At 36.9% G+C, this 22,840-nt stretch overlaps 1 protein-coding gene across 5 annotated transcripts in view; it reads right to left on the bottom strand.

The window, feature by feature from the left end:
- The window catches only part of LRBA (LPS responsive beige-like anchor protein), a 422,962-nt gene that overhangs the window by 267,354 nt on the left and 132,768 nt on the right, over positions 1 to 22,840 (bottom strand). For all 5 annotated transcript variants that reach the window (XM_086612273.1, XM_086612271.1, XM_086612272.1 and 2 more), the window contains 2 exons: positions 20,367 to 20,431; positions 8,286 to 8,394 (listed from right to left, as the gene is read on the bottom strand). In XM_086612273.1, the coding sequence (XP_086468399.1) occupies positions 8,286 to 8,394; positions 20,367 to 20,431 (174 nt within the window). The remainder of the gene's footprint in view (positions 1 to 8,285; positions 8,395 to 20,366; positions 20,432 to 22,840) is intronic.

The following is a 22,840-nucleotide window of genomic DNA, read 5'->3' on the forward strand; positions in this document are numbered from 1 at the left end:
GAAGAGAAGGCTCCAGGGAGACCTTCTAGCAGCTGTCCAGTACCTGAAGAAGGCCTACAAGAAAGCTGGAGAGGGGCTTTTTGCAAGGACATGTAATGATAGGACAAGGGCCAATGGATTTAAACTGAAAGAGGGGAGATTTAGATTAGATCAAGGAAAGAAACCTTTTACAATGATAGTGGAGAAACACTGGAACAGGTCACCCAGAGAAGCTGTGGATGTCCCATCCCTGGAAGCGTTCAAGGCCAGGCCGGATGAGGCTTTGAGCAACCTGATCTGGTGGAAGGTGTCCCTGCCCATGGCAAGGGGGTTGGAACTAGATCATCTTTATGGTTCCTTCCAAACCAAACCATTCTATGATTCTACATAAAATGCGAGAAAAAAGGCTATAAAAAGTTAAAGTCTCATACAGCTAATATTGTAAAACACTGTGCAGAAAAGACTCATATCTTTATCACATTCCTGGATTATATTTTTTTCAAGTTACATTTAGCATGTAAAAGAAACATAGCATAGATTATAAAATGTGGAAGAGTCTTGACAAGATGCTGCTAAACACTAAACATTAATTATAAAGCAACAAACTTCATTAGCATCAGAAAAATGAGAATAGATTTTTTAACATGACATAGTTATGAATCTATTTCTTCTCCATATTCAATATGATTTGAAAAGCTCAATAACATTGATACTCATTACTTCCTCACATAGTTTGTCTCATAACTTGCCAAAATTTATCAAAAAACCGGTAATAAGGATAACATCACTTCTTGTTTCATCAGAGAAGTCTATAGGAGAATGTAGTTCTAAAATGAATTTTTTTTCAAAGCTGCTTCAGAAACAATATTATATCTTTGATAGCTCTTTGACATACTTTTGTAATGTATTTTGATTTAAAATTGAGATACAACAAAAGATGTCTCAGCATTCCAGTGTGAGTTTTCATTCCTTCTCCTCCCATTGCTTATTAAAACATCGTGAAAGAGAAACCACTATTTTTCACTCCTCCTTTCATTATCAGGCAATACTTTATCCTAACACTTCCCAGAGCACAGGGAATGTTATAATGGTCACATGGAAAATGAACTTCTCATTTCAGTATCCTCTGACACACATAAGACAATGAATCCTAATAATTGGCACCTCAGGAATACGAGAAATTTAACTATCTAGTTTGGGATTCGTCAACTTACTGCAGTAGAACAAAACTGGTTAATCCTCCAGTGGAAAGAAAAAAAAATAAATTCTTCCATGCACGGCACTCTGTTGAAGAGTTTATAATCCCTCAAAAAAGAAGTGTTTAGAAATTAAAGTCAAGATTTTTCTTCCTTCTACCGACAGATGGTGCTCCAATGCCTGACCTGCCCAATGCAACCGGCAGCATTTGTTTAAAAATCCAAATTTGAGGGAGTTAAGCCCATTCATAACGAAACTTGTAAAGCCTTATTGTTCTGTAAGGGTACATCTAACTTCCTTTGTGTTGCCACATTACATTTTTGCAATCTTACAGACTGTAGCTTCTGGTTACATTACTACAGGATGCCTACAACTTGTGCTATCCTTTATCTTCATCTGTTCTGTAAAGATTCACTACTGACAATCTACACTACTAGACAGAATACCCACTGAAAGCACTCAAAAGTCTTTTGTTCTAATAAATAAGGTCACTGCCATTAAGTGTGTTGAACAACACTTCATATAAAGGGAAGTTGTAAGAGCCACATAAAGATTACTTGATGCACGAACTCTATAACAAAGCAGCTTTTACCAAAAACACTGGAACGTTGTATGGAAAATAGGGATCGAGTCAAGGATTAAAACTTTCTTCCCCACAGTAACTGTTTGTTACATATGGAAGTAACAAACATCTACAGAAACTACAAAGACACACCAAATACCCTCTCATAATTCTTTCAAAGGCTCTCAAGCATTCTCTTTGACTTAGGGGTATTCTGCCACAATTGATTGGCAGTACTTTTTAGTTACTTCCTCTGACACAAATAACATCTAACATTTAATGCTTAGTACACACGGAATACACAGGATTACCAATCAACAGAACCCCTGAAGTTTGTTTTCTGCCAAGGAAACAAAAAGCAATAGCTGCACCCAAGTCACTATAGGAACACTTGCCTAGCCTTGCACCTTACCTCTGTCGAGGCAATACTTGTAATTAACATTAAGACTCGTTTCTCAGCAGGAGCCATGAAGTAAAACATCCAGTTGATTACACACAGCCTATAAATTGGTACCGAATAAGAATTAAAATTGTGAGGAAGTCCAAGTCTTCCGCATGAAAAAACATAACTGAACAGAAAAGGGCAACAAATTTTACAGCAGCTGGAAATGCTAGATTTAATTATCGAAGAGAAATCATGCAGAGAAGTTAGCTGCCTAGCATGATTTATAACAAACGCAATGGGAAAGTCACGTGAAATCCTCAGTTAATCAACAGAAACGGCCAATAACAAGAATGCCAGCACTTGTATTTCTGTGGATGGTAGGAATTTGAAAAAAGACGACTAAAAATTCAAAAGGAAGGACACTACACAATCTTTTAAAAAAAGATGTTTTGAGGAGGCACAATAGTTCGTAAATTACAACAGCAGTTACATTTTACTGAAAAAATTACTGAAGCGTCTGTTTTCCTCACAGACTCAGAATGAAGAATCCTTGTCCATCCATTCTAGAAAGTTTTCTGAAAATTATTGTGTTGCACTGTCCATTGCTCCTCTACACACACTCATGATGTGCAACATTATGAATGGTTTAGCATAGTAACTTTTCCCTCATTTTCCTATTCTTTCATGTGAGTCTTCCAGGCAAAAAAACTTCATGTTGCTGGAAGAATATTCATGAGAAATACTTTACACAAGCATTGAGATACGGTATCACAGATTTTTGTCAAAATCCAGTAGTGTCACTCGATAGCAAACTAAACCTTCACTAGAAAGATGAAACACTGTGATGCTTGAACAGTCCAGGCCTAGAACACTTGCGAGTTTACATATTTAAAATTCTATAAATATGTATATTCACATACAAATACATGAAGAGATTTATATAAGGTGGGATGCATATCCAAGGCAATGGGCACTCCTGCCATAAATTATAAAATAAAGTCAATTAGAGTACAAAATTTCCTCCCCCTCCTCCCAGCAAATCCAATTATTCTCATAGGCTCGACTCCGCAGCAGTCTGCACACATAATCTAAGACACAGGGCGAACCACCACATTTTCCAAGGTCATTTCTAGAAAGCAGTCTAGGTGGTAGCATGAAACTAGTTGTTGGAATTCAGGCAAAAAAGAGGTTCCTCTTCAGGATTTTTCAGGTCTACCAAGCACTCAGGGTGAGATTTTGAAAAACATCTAAGAGACCTGTGCATATAAATCCCAGCGACACTGGGCAAAATTTAAAGTTATAAGGGCTATAAGTTACTTTAGGAATGCTCATGTTTCCACATTCACTGTAAAACCATGTGCTTCACTGCCACCTCACTAGAGAAATGAGTGGAATATTGCTTTACCAGGCTGCTTCGAGGCTTTATCACACTGTAAAATGGGTAAATATGTCTCGAGTCTCCCTGTGACCTCTCCAGATGTCTACTTTCATAGATGTAACTACTTATAGAGGTAACAGTGAAAAAATAGGTGAAGAAAGGATCAGAAAAAAAATAGGAAATAAAAAGGTTGACCTCTGTATTCAGCCATAGAAAAACCTCTCACAACCAATCCTTCACCCCCAAAGCAATTTTTCTCTATTTTTTTTACAATACCAGCTTAGAAGAAAGACAGCATAACTGGTTTGCTCATAATTTGTTATCTTACTTATATTATCTCCTATTAAAAAAAAAAAAAGCAGTGGTCGGGCACCAAAGAGGAAGACTTTGTCCAGTCTGCTGAGTTATAAGGTACAGCCCTCTAGAAAGGGCGGGAGATTGCATCTTCCGTGAGCGAAGCTGAGCACCTCTGGTTTGAAGAAGCTTCTGGAGCGCAGGACTGCAGAAGCAAAGGAGGGGTCTGCAATGCGAATGGAGACAGAGACTCCTGACAAAAAGGAAGAAACGGAAAAAGAGCCAAGCCAAGATGACAGATGCCCTTCTTGCCATCAGACACAGAAGAAGCAGATGTGCAGATTTTGTTGCTGTTCAAGACATTTTATGTGAAGTTTCTGAAAGAGAGAGAATTGTCTGAGAAGAGATAAGGAGGAGGGAAAAGATTTCTTTTCAAATCCTTTTAATTTAAATGTATCTCACCCAGGCACTCAGAGTTTCTTGTGAGTCTGAAGTTACAGCACAAACTAGAACAGGATGCTAAAAAACCCACCCTTGCTTTAGAGATTCATCCTGTGCTTTTGGTCATCCTACTTTATGGAAAGGGCATAGACACCCTCCTCTCAGTATTCTGACCAACGTGAGGTCCCACCATGCAGAGACATAGCAAAGAAAGGTCCAGTCAAAGTGAACATGGGCCACATTTGCTGTTGCTTCTCTTTCTCCTCCCGGCTGTGACAGAATGAATAGGTGGACACTTCTCAATCCATTTCTGGAAGGAAAACACCTGTCCCATACTTTCAATGAATTGAGAACCAAACAAGAGTGGTACCTTCCCCTCTGGATCCTGTGCAATTTTTAAAACATCACATGACAAATACTTTCTTGCACCACATTTCTAAAGTACAGCAAAGTTCAGTTCTAAAGTTCAGCAAAGCAGTGCCTCTGCTAGAATTGTCTATTTTCCTAAGGTTTTCCTTCCTCTTACAACGACCACTCTTACCCCATTTATAACCAAGCACTATACGATAATATGTAACTACAGAACTTTGTTATGAAGCTTGTCTAAATTTCTCATTCCTTTCTCCTGCTTCTATGTGCCCCAAACATCAGACTTCAGTTTTAAATGAGAAGATATTTTGCCTTTTCTTTTAAAACTGTCCTTGCCTGTAAAAAAAAAAAAAAAAGGGAAAAAGAAAAAAAAGAGTCTTCTACAGAAAATTTTGTAAGACTAGATTGCTCTACCACCATGGTGCAAGCCTATCCAAAATCTGACACACATATTGCAAGGCTCATCTTTGTCATGACTCTTAGAAATGGGAGAATTAAAACCAGGTAGGAGTAAACACACTACAGATCTTTAAAAAGAAACTGGGGAGTTGGATCTTTTGCTGATCCAATGGTATCATGAAATACTTCAATATGTGATCTGAAACATCAGAAATGCAAGTCTGAATAAAAATGAAAACTCGGTAACAGTTCTTGCTGCATTTCTTATCTGTCTCTGGATCTTTATTTCTCATCCAGCCAACCTCATCTCTTTTCTCCTGATAGCTCAGGTAGCAAAGCTTGCTTCGGATCCGAACCACACATGCTTATCCCAAACATTTTTTTTTTTTTTAAAGTTGCAGCTTTGCAACTAGTAATTACCACAATCACAAAATGCTTTAAAATGTGATCAAAATTACATTTGCATATGTCATTCTTCAAGACTAAATGTTATAGGATCACACTATTTTCCAAGAAACTGTTTAATCTATTTGTTGTACACAGGATCTCCTCACTTTCTTAAACTATCACAGCAGGGAAATTCCTTGCCTGAGGCCATTATTGGTGCAAAATACTTATATTAAACTTCAAATGGAAAAATTCACAGCAGAAAAAAATCACACCACTATTTACTAAAGACATTACCTCTGGTTAGGGAAGTCTCTGAGCTGCAGAATTTATAGAATTTACGAAAGTATAGCCTATCTGCTTCCTCGTACAATTGCTCTTTTCTAGACATGCCATGACAGACAGGATATTGTATTCCATGGACTGACCAAGCAGTGTCTCTCATGACTGGAAGAACATCATCTTCATTCCAACTCATTACTCAAGAATAGATGGAAGACAAAACAGCAAATCAAGGAAACAGGTGCATGCATGTGACCAAACCACATCAGTCAGGCTAGCCAAAGCGATCTTTAGCTCAGGGTTCTTCATCTGCTACTCTTATAGGTTCTCAAGTTGGAGAAATGAACCAGATCAAAAGCTATATCAACTGTTTTGAAAGTCCTTTTATTTGTGAGTCCTTCCTGTCACATGCCTGTAAGTGTGTCCTAACACAAGTGTTAGCACCAAAACACAGGCATCGAGGTCCACATCCATTCATACAATGGGAACATACCTAATAATTGCAATACACAGCATGTCAGCAGCCCACCACAGCACAGATCTGTTCCCATTAAGAGATGGAATGGCTCCAGTCTAGTCAAGTGACAGATTCATTTCTAGGCACATGACAGAAGAATGGCAAGTTTTACATAGCCCTGAGCACCACTTCAAAAAGCCATGAGGAACATCATGGCTAAAAAGTATTGTGCTAAAACATGAGAAGCACACTTGAAAGGACGTGTGAAAACCAGAGCATGCCACGGATGGAGCATGGTACGCAGGAATTTCTCATCGTTGATGTGATACCTACAGATTCGAATGGATGTGACTAACGGTTCCCCCTTCCACAAAACAAACGTAACGCTGACTGAAGTCTGCCACAGACATCAGCAGTGCTAACTTCAGGAGACACCAGACTGGTTATTTAAGCATTTGGTAGAATCCAAGAGTTGCATATCCTTAACTTGCACATCTGCATTAGAGGTGCTAGATCTAAGTATTTACAACACAGTAACAAAACTAAACTTGATAAACAGACTGCTGATATTTTAGTACACTAGTGTCTGTTTAAGTTCAACCTGATGAGTTAAACCCCTTGAGCCATCACACTGAGACAGTACAGATTCAAAACAGCATCAACTTAAAGTATCAGCCAACTCTTATCCTGGAGAGTTGTCACAGCAGAACTCAGCTATATTAAAAATGTAAGTTGATGCTCAGTGTAAATTCCTTCCAGACATCATAAAAAGGTGTCCTGAGACTGAAATAAGGCTAACAGTGAAGTTGTCACTGAACAACTGAGTTCCTTGATAGCCTGTGTTTACATGACAGAACCCTTTACTTCACACAGATTTCTCACATACACGCACACCTCTGTGAATAGTTTGCATTTGAAGAAAAGAGTGGGCTGCTCATCCAATCAACAATGCCACGTCACGCATGGAGCTTCTGCATAAATCCAGAGCAAAAGATGTCAAGCATGTCCCACTCCAATGATTATCAGGCAATGAAGGAAAAAGATGCACTTTTCATCTCCACAGGACTGTCGCCAAACCCTTGATGTAATAAATGAAACACGCCTGCTATTTCACCGTTGCAAAATGGTACTGTAGATATCTTACAACATCTCTGTTTGCAGGAGGGGGTAACTAGCTCTAGATGAAGTGCAGATACGTTATTAAACAACGCACAGCTTGAATCCTGGGGCCAACACAGATGACCTTTAGAACATAAGCACCGTCTAAGACAAATATGCTTTCATCTTTGAGGAGTATTTTTTCAAGTAAAGATTTAAGAGAAAAATAGTTTAGAAATAAGTTATGCACAAATGTGCCTTCAGTCTCTTAATGCTTCATTTTAAAAACAAAACCATGAGCAGTATCACATGTCAGAAGAAAGACTAAGTACTCTTTAAGCAGAATATTAGTGTATTTAGTGAGATATAGCTTCGTTTTCATTTAAACAACCCAATAATTACAGCACAGAGAAAGGGGATACCTGATGTAACCGAGGTCCCAAATTGGAGGTATGACTAAAGCGATTCAGAAAAAAAGGCTTGTATTTTTATTACAAGTCTATAAAAACAAAGACCATTATTTCACTTTAGAATCCCCTAAGTAGGATGGAAATACAAAAACACAACAAAACCACACTGAGACATGTAAAACAAAGAAAATGGTTTTAGAGACAGATTAAGTGAAATAGCAAATGATACAAAAAAAAGAAAAAAAAAGGAGTTTCTTGTATTGCACTTAACAGGCTGTTATAATTTATCTTCAGTAAGTTGTTTTTTTCAGAGTTATATCTTGATTGTGATGCTAAGCTCCTTTAACGTATACAGTTATATTTACTTCATGGAAAAGAGCAACATTGGTATGATAAAATTTCTGCCCCCACAAACTAGGTTTGCAGATTCTGAAAAGTTCTGAGCTGCCCTGCACAGCATGGTTTTCCATCAAAGTCAGTGGCAAACTATCAAAAGACCCTACAACTGCAAAGCACCTTTCAGGATGGAATCTCCCATGCCTGAAAAGCCCATATCACATATTAGAATCTTCAAACACAGCAGACTTGTTATGTTTTGGTGGTTTGTTTTTTGTTTTTGTTTTTAAAAAAGAGATTTCATTTCTTACCTCAAATTCAGCGTGGCGGTTAATATCCTCTGCTCTCTGTCTGCTCAAGATAAATTCTGCTTCATTAGCCACTCTTACCAAATGGTCCTTCATGGTTTGACTCAGCAACCTGAGGACAGAATATTTGAGAACTGCCTTGAGAGAAGGAAGTCCTAAAATAAAAATCTGTAAATACAGTATATGTACAAATATTTTGAGCTCTGTTCCATAAGTGACTTTATTGTGTTAAGGAAATGGTATAAATAAGGTTGAAGGGTAATTTTCTGGCAACTAGTAAAATTGTATTTCAATAGTAAACCAAACTAAGTATTAAACAAAATGCAAACACTCTGGACAGTCATTTGTGTTACCTGAAATATAGATATGTAAGAAACTCTTTCACGTACACACAAGATAAAGAGAAGCAAGCAGTTTATGCATATAAACATGCACAGTGAAAGCCCTAATGTAACTGATGTAAAGTCTAAATAAAAAAAAATTGTGAATTGCACTGCCGTATAGTTTTTTCTCCAAGTGTAAAATTGGAATTTTATGGTAAGTATATATTTAAGTAATATTTTCAGGATTATAAAACATCCTCAGTCTCACAAATGAAATGCTAAGATATACATTGTTCCAGGTTATGTACAGAATAAAGCTGTAATTCAATCTGGGATTTCTGAGGCCAGCATAAACCTTGAGTTTATGAATGGCAGCAGAGCTGACAGATTGAATTACAACCCAATTATTCTGTGAGTTCACATATTGTTACTAAAAACATTTCCTTTTTAATTAGTTACACTGGGATTCATAATGTTAAAACTGGCTATACAGGAGTGACACTGTTCTAGAAGGTGCACATTTCCATAGGATCACTCAAAGATACACCAGATAAATCCATTACATGCTCTACTGGTTAGTTTTTCAAAATATCCTGTTATTAAAGCTTTTTTTTTTTAAGGTTTTCAGTTGCTAATGTAGAAGAGTAGCACAACATAAAATCACTTGCTTGCCTTGCACATATAAGATAAAGTACATTTCCCCAAGTTCACAGAGTCTACTGAAACCCTTTCTTTACCAACACAGGATTTATAATGCAGGATGCCTTCTAATGTATACATTGTTAATTTTATCCCCTAGAACTTATTCATCTGAACTCAGGCTCCAGCTGTGTCATGGTTTAACCCTGCCAGCACTAAATGCCATGCAGCCACTCTCTCACCCTCCCCCACTCCCAGGGGAATGGGGAAGAGAATTAAAGGGGAAAAGAGAAGGAGACTTGTGAGTTAAGAACAATTTCATAATAATATTCAATTACAAGTGATAATCATAAAATAATAATAATATATGAATACATATAACAATAATAATATGTACAAATAAGTGATGCACAGTGTAATCGCTCGTCACCCAGCGACAAACACCTGTCCCACCCCAGCAAGCAATCCTGAAACAGGTGAGTCCCCACACCACAATCCTGGACAAGTGAGAGGCTCGAAAAGAGAGTGAGAGACAGAGAACTCCCAGAGAATTTCCCAAAAGAGAGAGAGAGACAGAACTCAGAGTCTGACAGAGCCCTAAGAAGAGAATTCCCCAAACTTCCCAGTCAACCCTCATCTAGACACTGGGCATGATATTGCATGATATGGAATACTCCACTGGCCAATTTAGCCCTCAGTCCTAAATCTACGTTCAAATCACAAGGGCAGCTGTGGGCCCTTTGTCCCAGCCATGGTCCCCCCAGCCTGCTGCGCTCCTGCACACTGGAAAAACACGGGAAGCTGAAAGGTCCTTGATGTCTCAGCACCAACTATAAACACCAGTGCGCTATCGACAGTCTTATAACAAATCCCAGAGTAAAGCCAAAACACAGAGCTCTGCTAGCTGCTGAAAACTAACTCTGCTCCAGTCGAAACCAGGACAAGCTGTCTCTATCTGCATGTTTGATAATATGATCATCAATGCCCTTTTCCTGTGCTATTCAAAATTCCACGGTCACAAGCCTACTCCAATGGGAAGAAATCCAGAAGCAGAACAACACCTGATGCCCATTGTTCATTGCTTCTCCCACTACAAGGCTAGGAAATCTGTAGGACAACAGCTACATGAGGCCATTTGGTCACGAACCAGTTAAATCAGTGGATTACTGTCTCCCCATGGATGAAGTCTTGAAAAAAGAAATATGCACAATTCAATATTTGAAGCATGACTTCACCTTCTGTTTGAGGAGGCTTGTACAGAAGCCACTGTTATAGGACCACGTTATAATTTTTTTCTTTTTTTTTTTCTATTTTTAGTCACTTTTAGAATAGAAGGTTCATCAACATGTAATTTGGACAATTTATCTGCATGCAGTAGTGACAAACTTCTACTTTCAAAAACTTGCAGAACCAACGTTGCTACAATAATGTAACTTTGATTTCATAACTTCTCATGGTTTCAGAAAAATTGGGAAAATAAACTAATGAAGAAGGTATTGCTGATACACTGAAAAAGAAACTCCAAAACTCTGTCTCTAATAATTTACAACCATGTTCAACTAAAAATAAATCCCTACTAATAAACCAGCAACAAGAAACTTTGCATAAACAATTTCATAGTGTGAGCAGATTCAAAGCATTTGAGTCCCCTCTTTCTCCAAGATCTCCAGTAGCACATTTAAATGTCACAAAAACATTTAAATAAACTTTTTTTTTTGTTAAACTAAGACTGTCTAAAAAAAATCTGGGGATCATAAATACTCATGTATTATGATATGATGCATTACAATTCATATTTAACAGAGGTGGACAGTATCCCATTATTTTCATTGAGTTTGTCAATACTAGTACCTTCTGCTAACCTGATCGGACTTTGAAATACCCTCTAAAAGGTCCACTTTTTTCATCTGTTCAGGAAAGCACCCTACATAATAATTGTTGTTAATTATTTACAAGGCTTTTCCTTTTTATCTACTAAAGGTAAGCAGCAAGCAGCCCAGTACATGACTGACTGTACACTTGTACACTGACACTTACTACGCGTTTGCAGAGATGACGGCCGTGTTCCAAACAAAGCAAAGAACTACATTCCCTCACATAGGAACGACGTTCTCAACACCGACTAGAAGTGTATCTTGTAAAAACAAATAGCTGTTGAGTATCAGAAAGAGCTTGGTCTCCTATGGATTAGTTGTCACTTGTGTCACCCCCTCCTTAACTAATCCCACACGCTTCCCTCATTTTCTCTATGATATTCCATACAGGGCTAGGCCAGCTAGATAAAACTTACATATGATTTTGCAGATAAATCCTAGTCAAATCTGATATTTTGGCAACCAAGAATTCTTAAGGTTAACAACTAAGGAATTGTCCAAGCTTAGCATAAAGACCAACTGGCAACTTCAAGTTGTTTTCAGAAAAAGGTAAAAGCTTCATATTATTAGGTATCAGTTATTATACAATTACTTCCCTTCATGCAAATTGCCACATTCATCAACTAAAGGTCTTCAGGAGGCGAGGATAAAAATTGTTTTCTAATACAAATGAAGCCTATTTGAAATAATTTACTGGTTTATACCGTATCACAGCTGTATTCATTATTTACATTCAAAAACTTCAAATTTTAATCTTTCTTTTCATTCACCTTTTCCATACACTGCATATGCTTAGATTAACTTTCTTGTAATACACAATTCAAGTCGAATCATTATCTAAATCAGCTTGGATTTGCTTTATGAGAACAGTATTCACATACAGAGCATGCCACTTGGATTCCTATTTTGAATGTACCTCTTTATATGTGGAACTTAGCAAGCTAAATATACAACTATACATAAACGTAACGATGGCATGACACAACTGAGCAGTCCATAGCCATCACTAAAAATCAAAAGGCAAATTCGAGCTCTCAGCATCTCTACAAATGAACACACCTTTGCTTAGATACACAAAATGAAGTTTTAGTTATCTGCTTCTAAATGCTAGTTTCAGGAACCTTGGCAGCGGATACTTTTCCATTTGAGGCAAACAAAATGTTGAACAGAAATTTGGTAAGTGTAGCTCACTGCTTGCAATGGAAAGTGTTTCCAGCAGAAGAGACCGCTGCTGAGGCAAGGACAAGAATCTGACTCTTGCAAAAGTTTTAGTTCAACTCTAAGTTACATGCAACACATTTTGTACACATGTGAGTGGCTACAAACTGTATTAACTAGATCAGGTAACTTTATGAGACAAATGCTTTCTTCTAAAGAAAAAAAGATTTTTAGAAAAATCTGATATTCCTCACTAAGACACTAAGTACATTTCACAGATTTAAAGGATCATAATGGTCCTTTCTGGTACCTGCTCTGGTCTCCCACACAGAATTGATCATGCATGTTTTCCTCAATATGATTTAATTTCTCCATCAAGTCTGTACCTTCTGTTTGAGCTAAAGTGCAACTTTCAGAAAGATGTCTCAATTTTATTTTTTTTTAAGATTTGAAGATATTTTACAGTATACTCCTCTATAAGTAAGTTTTATAAGGCAGCAATTAGCATACAAAAAACACCAAAAAAAACCACAACACAAAAAATGCCAAAAAAACAGCCACAACTATTTCTTGTCTGCTTTTATCCTGTTTTTTATTCAAGCAACTAGATCAAATTAGTTCTTTTTCTGTTGAATAAAAAGTCTATCCAAAACATCTCTTTATAAATCCTTTTTCTCACAGCAAAAGAAGAGCTTTTCATTTCTTTGATTAAACAGATTAATTGAATTTCTTGGGTTATTTTTCCAAAGTACACGCACTCAAGCTGAAAGAAATACTGAAGTCTAATAATTTCCTTCTTGCCTGTGCTTCATAATCTCTGCATGCAAACCCATAAACCGTGTTTGCCTCATACTACTATCTCACGTATCTGTTTATTTTTTTCACTGTTATTAAACAAAACGCTGATGAATGTGGTGATTTACACTCTTCCTTTCCTGATAGCTCTGGTTTGGCTTTATTTATGACAAGTTATCGACTTCAGACTTTTTTTCTGATCTTTAGCAAGAGAAGAGTGTGGATGGAGCACGGATGGGCATGTTCTGTGGTAATTAGACCATAACAGCTATGGGGGTAAAAGACCCTGGACACCAGGTCTGATCATCTGCTTTCAGTGCACACCAGATTCAAGGTCTCAAACAGACTTTTCTTCCTTTGCCTAAGCATTTCTTTCTGGACTAAAATATTTAAAAACCTGTGATTAACTTTGAAAAGATGAACAGCCTTGTAAAAACAAGCAAGGGGACGGATCCCATGCTGGAAGTTAAACATATACTTGCATATTTTGCTGGGTCAGGAATGAAGTGCTAAACCACTGAGAGGAGGAGTTCTAGTCAAATACATGAGATATTCTGGTTTTTATTGTTACACTGGAAGAGAAAACTATGAGACACGAAGCAAGAAATCTTCTTACTCTCATTTGTGGCTGCTGAATGCCTAGACGATCAAGTGAAAAGTCAACTTCCTCCTTACAACAAATGAACAGGAGAAGGTACAAGAGGGAAAAAGTGGAACAGAAAAAAATATGTGCAAGCTAAGAAAGTGAGAGATGGATAAATTCTAGGTTAGTATTACTGATGTCCAGCAATCATCAATTTTAGACAAAACATGGAAAAACTTTTACAGGTGACCTTTGTAACAGCTGTTCCGGCACAGATCTCTCCAAGTACTACAGGGAGAGATGATGTATGTTCTAGACACTACCACAAGAGAGAACTCTGAGATAGGTGGATAAAGGCAAGCTTTCCTACTCGTTCTCCTCATAAACCTAGTATACAAGAGATGCTCTTACTTCAAAAGGAGATACGTTCTACATGCTACATGCTGTCTTTTATGGGATCTGACTGCTCAATGTGTTAAGTGTTGGAATTACTGCTGCAAGAATGCTTTACAATTGCTTTGTGGAACACAGATACGCTATTCAATTGTCAAAAAACACAGACAAGTCCATGAAGTCCTAAAGACTGAAGTGTGAACACACTTATCCCCTTCAAATAGAAGGGGAAAAAAACTTCAAAAAGCAAAAATTGCACAGACTCACCTAAGTGATGACTTGGACATGCAATAGCATAAAAGTTAACAGCACTCCGGAAGAACAGCTAGAAGAGGACACAGCAACCCAATCTTTTCTATTCAGGATAATCAGTTAGGACATGCCAGAGCCTAGTGAAAACTGATCTGAGGTTGTGCTCATATTCTGACAGACTGCATGGTAGTCCAACAGACGATTTCTGAAAGTTTTTGATCAGATAGCAATAGTACAATCCACGTATACACACAGAATGCAGTATAAATACCTTCTTGTTACTCTTAATTTATTTTTTAGAAGTAGATGCTACTAATAACTGTCTACTTAAAAATAATTTACAAATTCCCAGGCACTCAAAAGTAGTTTATGATTTTGCTTTTTCATAGACCCAGCTCACAAGCAAAACCTACCTTTGTCACATACATACTCTCCAAAGTTATTAGTATTTCCAGTAACAAAAGTTTGCATTAATGTTTAATCATTAAGACATAGCTCTCCCCAAAAAGCTTCTGCTTACTCATTAAGTTGCAGCAAAGATCATATGTTTCCAGTTACACAGAAATGATGCAATTTAAATCCACGTACAGATGATCAAACAAAACTCAGTGAAATAAAAAAAACTGTTTTAAAAATGGTTTTGCATGTCACGCTATACCTTAGTGCACACACACACACAAAAAAACACATAGTGTCAAGAATCCCACCTCAAGTCACTTATCTGGCTCTGAAACACATCCAGGCTACAATTTCTGATTTTCAGCACATTTAAAATGTCATTTAAAGTCTAGCCTAATGATCTTCTGTAGTTCAAATTCACACATTAACAAAGCTGCTTCTGCTATTAAACCAAAACAGTAACATAAAAACTCGGAAAACAAATCACCAAAAATCCCCTTCACAAAACGTACCACTTAAACAGATGGTGTTGCTACAAATAAATAGCAAGGAAATGTGGAAAACACTTTTTTTTCCTCTCAGAAATCAAGACTAAGGTGGAGGTTCTATGTTATCGGAATCTCAGAGCAAGGCGGCTGCAATAAGGGGAGCAGACTAGTAGTAATCATTTCTAGTTTGGACACGACTACATTTATCATTTTTTTCCTGAGCCTTTTTTGGTCAATTACGCACAAAGCTTAAGTCTGTCAGTTATCATCCATTTTTTCATTAATAGTTGTATTTTCCATCACAGTAGTTGCTCCTATGGCAACACATTCTCTAACATTCATTCCTTCAGAGCAACCACACTACTGCAAGTGAAAGACAATTGAAAGGGGCAGCCTACATCTGTCCCCTATTTTCTGTTAGGAAAGTGTGCAAGTAATTGGCCAACTAGTTTGATTGTTAACTATTTCAATATTAAAAAATATTTGCATCTATGACCAGTCAGAAGTAATATATGCAATTCCAGAAAAAGAAAAGCAGGTGACATATGTTGAAGTTTTCTTAGTACAGTTCCCTCTCAAAAGAAAAAAAAAATCAAACTATATAAATACAGATGATTACAGCATTCCAGACTTTATATTACTGGATGTTATGTACTAGGAGAATAATACCAGTTACATCTGGCTATTTCTGGAGAAGTCTGGGGCTTTTTTTTGGTTGGTTGGTGGAATTTTTACTTGCTAAGGGTATTAGGTTTGCATGCTGTCTGCCCTCTTCCTTCTCCCAGTAACTATTGAACTCATTAGATAATTCCAACAATTTTTTTTTAATAGAAGGCTAGAGTTTCTCAAAAATATTAATTTTATACAAGTTTTATGTCCAACAGAGGAGAAAATCCCTTGGAAGCATCCTTAAAAAAAAAAAAAGAGAGCTGTTTCCAACCGCACTTAATGCCACACTTAATCCAACCTAAAAGGAGAATCCTTTGATACAGCAGGAGAATTTTGATTAGGTTTCCTTCCTCATTAGACAACAGAGAATCTAGCAATGAGAAAAAGCTATAGAAAAACAAACTCCATTAGTTCTGCTTCTCCTGGATACACTTGTGAAACTTCAGGTCTTGGTTTGTTTGTTTTGGTTAAGGACGTGAAAGGGCAAAGGTAGGGAGAAGAAGTTATACATGTATTCTGCTAGTTTCATGAGGTCATCTTTCCACCAAACTTTATGCAACAGTTTTCTAAAGTAACTGTTGTCTGAATATTCATTTACAGATCTATAAAATATATGTATAGAACACAGCACTTAATTCTTTGGATGACCAAGAAAACTACGCTTGAGAAAATTAAAATTAAGCCTCTTCAAGAGCCTCTTCAACTGAAGATTGGAAAGAATAATTGCTGCAGCATGCTTAGGAGACTGATCCCTCAACCCCTGCCATGCCAAACCCATTATCACCCCAAAGGGGATAATAACTGTCATGCCTAGTCTCAAGCTCGAGTACATTTGTTAGTGCACTGACTGATACAGAAAACAAGGTCTAGCATAAGAGATGCTTCACACTAAAGTGTGCTAATGAATCAAAGCGACAGGAGAGAGTTTTAACCTTCGCAGAGCAAAGGAGTTGTTTGCTAACTAGTCAAGTAGAGGAAATAGGAGTCTAACAAAAGAGACATTTGTACACGCGAGGCAGTAAAACAAAGCTTCACTTTTTTTCAGTTCAGAAATAATAGCTTGACCATCTCCTGCATAAGGAGGAAACATAGTTAGTTTCAGGGGGAAATAAAAAAAAAAAAAGAACCTGTCTGGACACCTTGGAAGTCTCCAAAGGAGAGGACCAGCTATGACAGTGAACCAAATCACATCTAAAGGATGTCAGGATAGTTCCAGTGAACAAATTCCCTCATCAGTGAATTCTAGGATTGAGGCTCCAAAACAGATTCTCCCTGAAGGGAGGACCCAAAGGTGAACAGCAAGCGCACAGACTAAAATCTAGACTGACAGAAGTTCAGCAGGCTAAGGAAAACATTTTGCAACCTATACTTCTGCTGCACAGATGGCTCAGGACACAGAGAAGCAGTGAGTACAGGCACCTTCTTAACAAGGTTTCCAAGAGCATCAATAGTATTCCCAGACACTACAATAATAGTGAACAATGTTTATTCATTTTTATTAAAAACAGATTGCTATTCAATGTAGCAATGTACTGAAATTGACATTTCTTTTCATGCACAGAGACAGCTTATTTTCCAATACCTACTACTTTAGCTTTTCATTTACCTTCTGTACCTTCCTGGTTTTCTATAGAGTTTGTTGGGTTTTTTACTGTGCTTGTAAACTGGCCTTCAAAAGACTTCAGTTGTGTATTTCAGTTTTAGTTAGGTTTACGGTTCTGTATTTTCACATACTAGTCTCCTGTTTAGAGATTTTTTTTTTCCAGTTCAGGATTCAAAATTTCACTGGGCACAAACAAATAAATCTGCTATACACATGCAGCGGGCCTGATACATCTGGAAAGCCTGGGAGCAAATGTATGTGTAACACATTAGTTACTTGTGAACATGATGAAATTCAGACCAACACGTTCTGAACGCAGCATACACACTGTAGATCTTACGAGTCTCAGAGGCAAACTTCCTGCACGTATTTCTGTCCAGGGAATCCTTGCCAAAACACGGCAAGCCTAAACGTAAAACTTTCAGCTGCTGTGAGAGAGGTACATTCATACCTTTCACATAAAAGTAAAAAATACATTTGAAAGCAAATATAAGAGGAGATTTAGATCTTTTCTTCTACACCTCCTTCTCTTCCAGAAAGATTTTTCAGTTGTCCTATTTGGCCTGATAAACAGAAACAGTAGAACACACTTCAAACTGGAATATCCTCTGGTATAATCAGTCCAAAAAATTAGTAATAAAGACAGGGAATAAAATCCTGGTTTACAAGGGTTACAGGATGACCAAGATTTCCTCCACCAAGGCAGCAGACAACAGCAATTCTGTGATTCCACAAATTCTAGGCGGTTCTTCTAGTCCTTTAGTTGATTTTATTTATTCTAACACTCCACACATCATGGTCCCCCCCACAGACATCCATCCTTACTTGCTCAAATCAGTTCTGCCCTTTGTACATCTACCTCATCTTCTTTTTTCAGTACTTATAGAAACAATTTTAAAATTAACTTATTATACAATTATGCAGTTGAAGTCTAAATCAGTATCCTTCAGCTATTTGCATTTTTAAGTTTTAATTAAACAATTTAGGCTTTTTGGAGTTTTTAATATCACAATGTTATTGCAAAAATACATAAAACAACAGCTAATACAATAAAATACAAGGCCTGAAATGTGTTAGTATAAGTGCTAGGATACGTGCAAGAAGAATAACATGCAATCTGCATAAAGAGAAGAAAAGAGTACTTCTGGAATATAGTTCATGTCTTGTGAGGGATAATAGTTTCATTTTAGTGAATGCTGAAAAGCCACAAAGCACCACAATGACCAATTCAGCAATAACTTCAAAGGCTGCTATAAACAGCAATGGAGGAAAATGGAGATAGATAAAATGAGCCATTTTTAAGAAATTAATCCCCTCTCCTCTTCCCCATAATGAAAGTTACATTCTCACTCTTTAAAAAAAACAACTCTGCTACAAGTCAGAGAAGAAGTTAACAACTACTTAGATATTTGCTGCTAACCAAAACCACACTTTTCGGTCTTCAAGGGATCATTTGTCCCCGAGACAACCACTCTGCTAAAGGCTAGACTGTAAGTTATTGATGTTGTTTATGGAGGTGGGGGAGTGATTCCATCTGTCTGTGATGAGCACTGTAGGTTTGTCAATTCCAAAGGGTTTACTGATAGAATGCTCTCCAAAAGCTTGACCTGGACAAGCTGAATAACTACTTGGTAACTGCTACTTACAACTCAGTCTCAGCAACTGATTTGTTCATGATAATCATCTTACACAGATGAACCTTACTTTGTCCTTTACGTGTGTGGGATCTCTACGTTATCTATGCTAATAAAACATTAATCAAGGGCCAAATTTATAGCAGGCACTTTATAAGTAAGGTCAAGACAGGTCAGCCTCACATAATAGGAAACAACTACAGGCTAGATCTTAACACTGTAACTGAACACCCTTGTTACTTTGCCTTGGCCCTTGGGATCAAGACTAGTAGCCAAATGTTTTTTCTGCTTCAGAATGGTGTTGCCCTCACCATAAATTGAAATGCAACTATTAAAATGGTCATTATTTTTATGTATCTTGAGAACATCTACACATTTTAAAAGAAAAATCTCAAATAGCCGTTTCCTCTATTCCTCCAATCATAAAAAATATTTATATAGCATTTTAATATATGTGATAAAATATTTTGGTTTTAATTCAGTAGCTGTCCTAATCCTGCAAAATTTATTTTCTATTGGGATTCTTATTAGCTCAAGTTACTCACTAACAGAATCTAGGGTTAGATAAATGGCGTTTCTTATAGTACTGCTTAGCTAACTCATTAAGACATCTTAAAAAAATCCTTTAGAAAAAGTAAATATTGCCCTTTGTCTGCCTCAACAATCGATTCCTAATGAAGAAAATATTGATGGTTCCGAATAGTCACTACAAGTCAAAGAGCATGGCCTCATCACCTGCTCTGTCATTTTCTATAAGTCCCAGTAATATACATATTAAGCTTACAGACAGAACATTAAACTAATTGGTAATATTAACAGATTTTTTTTTTTTAACCTTAAAGGGATTTGGTTTCTTCCTGCTTTACGAGGTAGATAGGAAATTAATGAGCAAACTGGAATCTAATTTTTGAGACAGAGGCTTATCTTACAATTCCTAGCTATAGTGTCTTTCAAATACCAATTCCCTTCCTCAGAGATTAGCTGAATACAAATTATAGTTTCAATGTTAACTTGTGCACAAGGACAGGAAAAAAGAATATCCATGCCACACCGATAAGTGAAATATTTAATGAAACTAAACAGCACGCAGATTCTGCAAAATCTCATATTCAGTCTTAGACCTGAACCGAAGTATTAAAGAATGTGAAATCATGCTTGTAAAACTGAAAGAAAATTACACAAAAGAGGCAGAAGAAAAATTATTTTAAAAGAGTTTCAAGTCACACAACTTCTTGAAGGCTAAGGCAGAGGTGCTATCAAGTATTGTGACTTACCTTCCTTCATTGACAAGCTCAATAAAGGCAAGGCCAGCATTCTTCTGTATAGAGTTCTGCCATTCCTGGGGGGAAAAAAAAAATAAACAAAACAAGAGAAAACTAGTTGTATAAAAATAGAACTAAGAAAAACCATTTTCAGCTACAAAGTTATGCACTTTATTTTTAATTTTAGCAATTTACACCACCATCACCAAACGTTAGAAGCATTAATTGTGTGCTAATCAGGAAGGAAACACTGCCAGTGTGAAGAAACAGAGCAATATCATTTACTCAAAGTCTTATTTTGTCAAGGGGAGAACATACAAAAACATCCCATAAATAATTGCATCATTTTCTTTTGGTCTGTTACGCAATAATTCTGAACTTACTCTGGTTCACTGATGCTTTCTGCCTTATTGAACATTGATAACACCAGGAACAAACTGTTTCAGGTTAATGTAAGGCTCGTTCCTTAGACAGGAATTTCTCTTTTAGCCTAAAGTCTAGTTAACGTACACACCGATAATAATCCTTGCCTCAGCATCACAAAGCCATCACTACTCAAAAAAATCTGCTACTGATCCAAATATTGCATCATTACCAGCCAGTACATTTCAAAATACCTTACCATGTTTTTCACACTCAATTTTTAACACACTGGAGTGATGGTAAAGGCAGACACGCACTGCACGTTTCTCACATCCAACTGAACCCTGAATTACAGCAAAATTCTACACCTCTTAAACATGTAGGTGGGTTTTGCCTGGCCTCCAGAAGAGACACATTAGAAAGCAACCAGCCCAGATGAGCTACCACTGGGGCTTGCTTCCTCCGTTTGAAAGCCGAGAAGAAAATTGAATGGGTTAACAAAAACACAAAGATGATCTTTAATCCTTTACTCAATAGGAACAAGCTGACAGAGCTAAAAATTAGGGTAGATGAATGTATTAACTTATATTTTGGGGAAACATAGAGGCATTTGGATAGAACAGGCCAAATATGACTCTTGGTTTAAACTCTACAACTCTTCTAAACTAATTCAAAATAATGATTCTGCAGTAGACAGACGCTTAAGTTTCATATGCCTTTCCACATCAGCTTCCTTGACTTCTTAGTCTGTGCTATATGAAATTATAATCCTAACGAGTATTCACATCATTAGTTCTATCGCTGTGGTTCTTTTCAAAAATCTCATCAGCTCCAAAACAGGCAAAAAGTGTGAATGTGCAAATATCTCAAACAAACTTCAGCTTTCTGAATGTAGGAGTTTTAAACACCCAGTGTCAGAGTACATTTTTTGCTGCTCAGTGTTGCAGAATTACCTCTCAGTCAGTGACATAAAAGTTTGATCAGACATACACAAAAGCCAGTAGAACAACTGATTCTTTACAATTTAAATCCTGGTCCCCCGCCCCTGCCCAAAAAGAAAAAAAATATTTCCAGATTTCAAATGCAGGGAGAGATTATAACACTGATCTCTCCAGGCTTGACATGTCCCAGGCCCAACATATTCTTCTATCATTTTTAAGTTGCAACAATGTATTACAATTTTCGAATAGTCAGAATTAAGAGTAAATAATTGGAATTAGTGATATATTACTCATCATGAATTATAAATGTATTTAATTACTTTTTCTATAACCAGTTTATGTGCATTCATAGGCAAGCAACATCCTAAGCGCCAGCTAAGTCCCATTTATGTTTTATTATATATGGGTGTTTTGGTATTTTTGGGTATGGTGGTTTGGGTTTTTTCCTGAGGCTATATCAAGTAGCATGATTGGTCCTTATTGCTACATATATCTTACTAATACTTCTCCCACCATCCTTCCCCAGTTCTCCTCTATTGCATTCTTATGGCCACCATTACACGGCTTCAAGTTAGTCTGTAAGCTGTCTGAAATAGCTTTAAGAAGCATTTGTTGTTATGGGGAAAAAAAAAAAAGCGCCTTTTAGTTGCTAACAGTCTGAACAAAATAGCATATGCAACTAATCCTCATAAGAGTTTTTTAAATGGAATATCAAGTTCTAAATATTTAGCTTCATATGATGATAACTGAAAGTATTCTCTGTTAGCTTAAATGTGTAAAAACTCAAGAAAAGCAAAATAATTTTTTCCATTTATGACACTGCCCATCTGTTGCTCTGCTCTTTAAGAGAGCTCACTACAATACTTGAAAATTTAATTGGTGAAGATGGAGGTTGCCCAAAGTGAAAGGAAAGTGCATTTATCATGATACTTTTCAGCATTTTTCTCTACATCAGACATCATCAAAGGCTGCGTTAGTCTAAACAATTTCATAAGTCACAGCTGAACACACCCTAAAGCTAATTTTAATAGTTGAAAGAAAAGACTAATGGTCATCATCTTTCATGATCCATTCAATATTTCCCCACAGTATATGTTCTCTCTCAAACAATTACACTCAGTATGCATATTGCATTATTATATCAACATCTTAGTTATCCATCTCCCAAAGGTATCAGGGAAA

This window comes from Tauraco erythrolophus, chromosome 5 (genome assembly GCF_009769465.1).
Source record: "Tauraco erythrolophus isolate bTauEry1 chromosome 5, bTauEry1.pri, whole genome shotgun sequence".
Classification (NCBI taxonomy): Eukaryota; Metazoa; Chordata; class Aves; order Musophagiformes; family Musophagidae; genus Tauraco; species Tauraco erythrolophus.